The sequence below is a fragment of the Phytophthora parasitica genome (assembly GCF_000247585.1).
Source record: "Phytophthora parasitica INRA-310 unplaced genomic scaffold supercont2.10, whole genome shotgun sequence".
Classification (NCBI taxonomy): Eukaryota; Oomycota; class Peronosporomycetes; order Peronosporales; family Peronosporaceae; genus Phytophthora; species Phytophthora nicotianae.
The window spans coordinates 1,591,850-1,596,855 of record NW_008648996.1 but is presented as its reverse complement, the minus strand read 5'-3'; the positions used below and the strand labels follow the sequence as shown (position 1 = coordinate 1,596,855).

Below are 5,006 nucleotides of genomic sequence, written 5' to 3'. Positions count from 1 at the left end.
CTTAGCAATTCAACTCCTCAAATCCCACCTTTAGCCCTACCCACCCTTGGTTAGGACCAGCCTTTAAAGGTCAGATTGGCCAAAACTTTGGAAAGTCACGATATAAAGTAGAATGCCAATTAGGGGTCGGCTCATTTGGTCAATAAAAGGCTCTAGTTTTGCATTTAATAGATGTGATTGATCATTCAGGCCTAATCATTTACCGTGTAGTGAAATCAAGTCAATTGAAGCAGCCCAAATTGGCAGGACCATCATTCTTGGTGTGCTCTTTTAGTCGGATCTATTGTGTGTTTATGCATTAGAAAGATGTTTCAGAAATACTAGCCAGAAAAATCGACAAAAACGATTCTTGGTGCCGTGTTGCTTGTCTTAGAACAAAAGATATAAGTAAAACTGTAGAAAAGACTGCTTGGACCGGCCCCGAATTGGCATTATCCCTTAGCAGATCTTAACCATGCATGGTTGCTGGTGGTGACTGGTGGTGATACATGCATTTTGAATGTACTAAAGAAGTAGTACATCGGGCGAAAGTGTTCTGGGACACAAACTACTCGCATTCATTTTTGACTAGCAACTTTTTTTTTTTTTTTACTTATAACCCCCCCCCCCCCCCCCCTGTTATCAACTTCGTAAGTTACGACAAATTAGTTTTTCTACGTCGTAAGTTACGACGTTTTTAACGCTCCAAATAGGAAGTGGCTCGAATAAAAACCGTTCCATTACTTTAATCAAGTTTACTTTTTGGTGAAAACAGTAAGAGCTGGAGAAGTTAAATCAGAACTTGCACAAAGAATGCCCTGACCTCACACAGAACGGCCTCCAACTGACACAAAAAGACTTAATAAATATTGAAGAATGTTTGGCTAGATAATTGGCATTTGGGTTGATTTCTCTAGGAAGTATTCAACAAAAATGCAAATTGTCCCGAATCTTGTTCTTTCTATGTGATATGCCAATTCCCGGGATCCAACATCTGTCGATTTTGTCTGGCTATGTGTTTCATCTACTAAAGTCGTAAGTTTGGAGATAGTTTTCATTCGACTGCAAACCTTCGTAAGTGATCATCAAAAACGGTCAAACTTTATACACCAAACCGCATGTATGTGTGTGTGTGTGTGGAAGGACAGCACTATACAATAATAATTCAAAAAGATCGCATAACTTACGACGAAAACTAAGGCGTTCAGAGGCCCGATTTCCGGTAACAGAGGGGTTAACAATGAAAATGAGATTAAAAGAGCTTTTTGAAGGCAGGAAGCATCATTAGTTTGGCTACTACAGTTGCGAAAAGTGAAACATCTCACTTACTTGTGATCCAGTGAGTAACATTCTATACGTCCTGCTGGGCAAGGTGCCTGACTCGAAGGTGGACTCCGGCGGCAACCCGTATACTACATCCACTCTGTTTTCATAAATTGATCATAACCGCATACTACATAGTATAAAGCTCTCTGCCTCCCGCACCTACTACTTGGTAGTTTTCGAACAGCATTTTGGTCGACCCGAATCGCTGTTGGTATTTGTAAGTGTCTTGTATTTTATTATTAAAGTGAGACGAAAACACCGCTTTTTCACACTACAGTGTATACTGGCACTATATCTCTGTAGCTGCGCATCAAATGTGCAGCACCTCACGTTATGATAGCAGCACAAAAAGAAGTGGACTCTATGAAAATCAGCCCGGTCTATGGCTGTACGCAAAGATGAAGAATGAGGATAGCCCCCAGCCAATGACAGACAGCACGAGACCATGTCAGGCTTTGTCACCAAGACTAAATCATATATTATCAAAAATAGTAACTGGTTAGTGATCACAAATTTGTACCAGTATATTGCTATATGGTCCACTACTCATAAAAAAGACCAGGCGGCTGCCGTGAGTTGAGAAGGCCGTCGCCGCCTTCATGACCGAGGCCGACGTGTACCTGGAGGCCCTAAAGACCTTCGACGTGAGCAAGCCACACCATGATGTGCACGGTGTGTCTGGGTGGATGGCACCACAAGATGCGGTACAGACTGCTTGTTCGCAGCTCTGAAACCTGTGATGAAGCCTCCGACGTGCATTGCGGCTGGAGGGGGAAGATCCTTACCTGTCTAGACACGAATCGCGTTTCACTTGTTCAATAAGATTTGACAAACAAAAACACTCCCAACCTGTCATATTGCCTTCCTGCAATCATTATCAACCAGAGGAAGTATGACTTAATGTCATTGTTTGGGTTTACTCCTAAAAGTGATATTGGCTATGAAAGGTATCTGCCCACGAGTAGTTGGCAGAATCCTACTGCTGTAGTTGGTAGAATGATGTTGCCTTTCTACCAATAGGAAGTCTAAATGCATGCAGACCAGTCGTCTGCCAAATGTAATCATGGATGTATCGCACACCAATGTGGAAATCCTTCATAACCATGTGGTTACATGTAGCTACTTGCGTGCAGCCCTGTTAGAGTTTATGTTTCTTCTAAACTGGCAAACCGCGTTCAAGTCCCCCCACACAAACACTCTGAGGAGGGAATCGCTGTTCCTGCCCAGACGGGTAGCAACTAGGTGCGTACGGAGGTCCAAATTCAGCCCTTTAGTGAGTGGCCGGTAGATGTAGAAGCTCGCTGGTGTCTGTGTGGCTACTGCTACGATTTTGGGGGTCTGTGTTCACGTCGTGCTCGCGCTGCGATCGACGTCATTAGGCCGTCAAAGAGGGCATCTTAACACCTTTCATAAACCACGGTACTACAGAAAACATTTGTAGTTCAAGTAGAAAGGGCGATTCGGTCTCGTCCATACCCAAAATTTAATGAATGGGGACATTTTGCCCCTTTCATGAGTGAAACAAGTGGTACTCTACGATACACTTTCGAAAAGGTGTCAAATGCCCCTTTTCATTAGTGACCACGAAAGGGTTAATGATCTCGGGTAAATTTCCTCACATTGTTTGCATTAGTCTATCATTTCTATTGAGATTAATGGAAGGTCTTAAAAATTAAACGGAATCCCCGTGCTTTGGGCGTTGAAAAAATCAATGAACTAACAATACCTTCCAGAAGCTTTAAACAATATTATGACACTGAAACATGCGTACATTATGTTCACTTATCCATGTAGTGTGAAGGTATGCTTATTTTCCAAATTCATTCGTTCTCAGCTGCAGGCTCTTGAAAGCACACCCTTCCTCAATCGCACACCACTTCCAATAGGATGAATATTTATCACTACAGAATATTTCCGTTTACACAGTAAGTAATCAATCAATCAATACTTAGGGACTACCTACCATCAAACCTCCAAGGTACCGCAATAATATGAAGACCTCTAAGAGAGTACTCAAACTGGAATATTAAATAGTACAGTTCACCCCTAGCGCTCACCCGTTGAGTCCCCGCCTAACTTGAACTTGAACTAGAACCCCCGCGCCGCGTTGTCGTGGTTACGGTACGTCTGGATGTCGGCTTTGAGTCTCCAGGCCTCCGGCGGTATTACTCTTCGTCACGGCAGGCTTGTCCGGAAGCTCCTCTTCGGCTCCAGGCGATTTCTTCCTTAGCAGACGCAGCACACAGCTTGGCACTTGAGCCTTTTGGGGAAAACGTATTCTGTTTTATTGTTATTTCTTTTCTTTGATGTATCTCTTTCTTTGTCTATCGCTTTGCGGATCTGATAATCACACGCCTGATTTATCTTGACTTAAGTATGGTGTGGGTTCAGTAGTCGTCGGTCGCACCGTATACGCATCATTAATGACTTAGACATAACTTGGCCGTCTTCAATGTACTTGGTCGGGTATTGCACATCATTGCCGGTCGGCTTGGTCGGTCGGAAATTGCTTGGTCTCAGTATGGTTGGTCGGGTGTCTGGATAACCACACCTCACGAATGCTGGTCACCTCTTGGACGTCCTCCACCTGGACGTCAGGCTTCAGATAGTGGGCGAATATTGGGTCGGACTAGACTTGGCTCCAGTATGAGGTCAAGCTGGACTCTTCGAGGCTTCGATCTTGGTCGTCGCTTGGACGTCTTCCGGCGATTATGTGTCAGCCACTTTGACTCCCCGTCGCCCTTCTCGAGCCGTGTCGCACTTGCGGTTTCTATCACCTTGGCCAATCGTAGCGCGCAGCTTGAGATGATGCATCCAGAAAAATTGCAAGTTCCATTGCGTCGCACTACCCAGCACTTATTACAAGCTCATTTAAACCACGTTTCATCGCCGCAGTGAGCTCTTATTTGCGCAACTACCTTCACGTTTTTAACCATGAGCACCAACACTTTCAACGAACGCAACGTTTGGCTTGAACGCTGGGAGATGAACAGCGTGATGCTACCAGCCTTGACAGCTTCGACCACGAACTTGTTCTTGGTAGATCGCATATTGTAGAAGATTGTGTATCCGCTGTTATGTTTTAGAGCCAGGTTAGGTTGCCTTTGTCCAGGTCCTCGTCCTCGAGCAATACACCGATGTACTCTTTCACGATATCACCCACATCCAAAACTGTAGTCGTAAAAACACCCAATCTCATGCGACGTGTGTCGAACAATTTCAACGCAGACCGAATGCAGGTGCGTTACTGCATAATGCGCTGGAATTGCAGGTCTTTGCGTTAAGCAGTAACGCACCTTAGTACGGGAGACAGCTGAACCCAAGTTCGCGCTGGTGTCCATGAATCAATCTCCAAAGCAATCGCATGAACCGTAGTCACCTATGTCCTTGAACCTAATCTTGGACGGATTTAGGCACTTGTATATCTTGACCACGTCTTTGGGCCAGTCAACTTCGACAGGGGCATGATCCTTGTCCTCGCGCGGCTGCAAGAAAACGGATCGCTTTCTGTGACGGCTTGGAACGCGCTGTAGCACCCCAGACATCGTGGGATAGGCTGTACAATGAGCTATTAGTGAGCGAGTATGACTAATATCTGTACAGCTCAGCGTGACTCCGCACTTAGCTTGGTGACGCCTCTTTCTGGAACGAGGTACACTCGAGGTGCCGGGCTATCTCTTCGCTTGATGACGGATTTCGCT

At 45.0% G+C, this 5,006-nt stretch overlaps 2 protein-coding genes across 2 annotated transcripts; one reads left to right on the top strand and one right to left on the bottom strand.

Moving 5' to 3' along the window:
- Window positions 1–1,904: 1,904 nt before the first annotated feature.
- On the top strand, window positions 1,905–2,036 carry PPTG_22004 (hypothetical protein; the record flags this gene model as incomplete). Its single annotated transcript, XM_008901172.1, has 1 exon — window positions 1,905–2,036. One exon carries the CDS (start codon window positions 1,905–1,907, stop codon window positions 2,034–2,036), a length of 132 nt encoding a protein of 43 aa, XP_008899420.1.
- A 1,385-nt stretch (window positions 2,037–3,421) lies between these two features.
- Window positions 3,422–4,850, bottom strand: PPTG_07015 (hypothetical protein; the record flags this gene model as incomplete). The annotated part of the gene is made up of 4 exons (XM_008901072.1): window positions 3,422–3,565; window positions 3,857–3,934; window positions 4,224–4,377; window positions 4,699–4,850. 4 exons carry the CDS (start codon window positions 4,848–4,850, stop codon window positions 3,422–3,424), a joined length of 528 nt encoding a protein of 175 aa, XP_008899320.1.
- Between the last annotated feature and the right edge of the window lie 156 nt (window positions 4,851–5,006).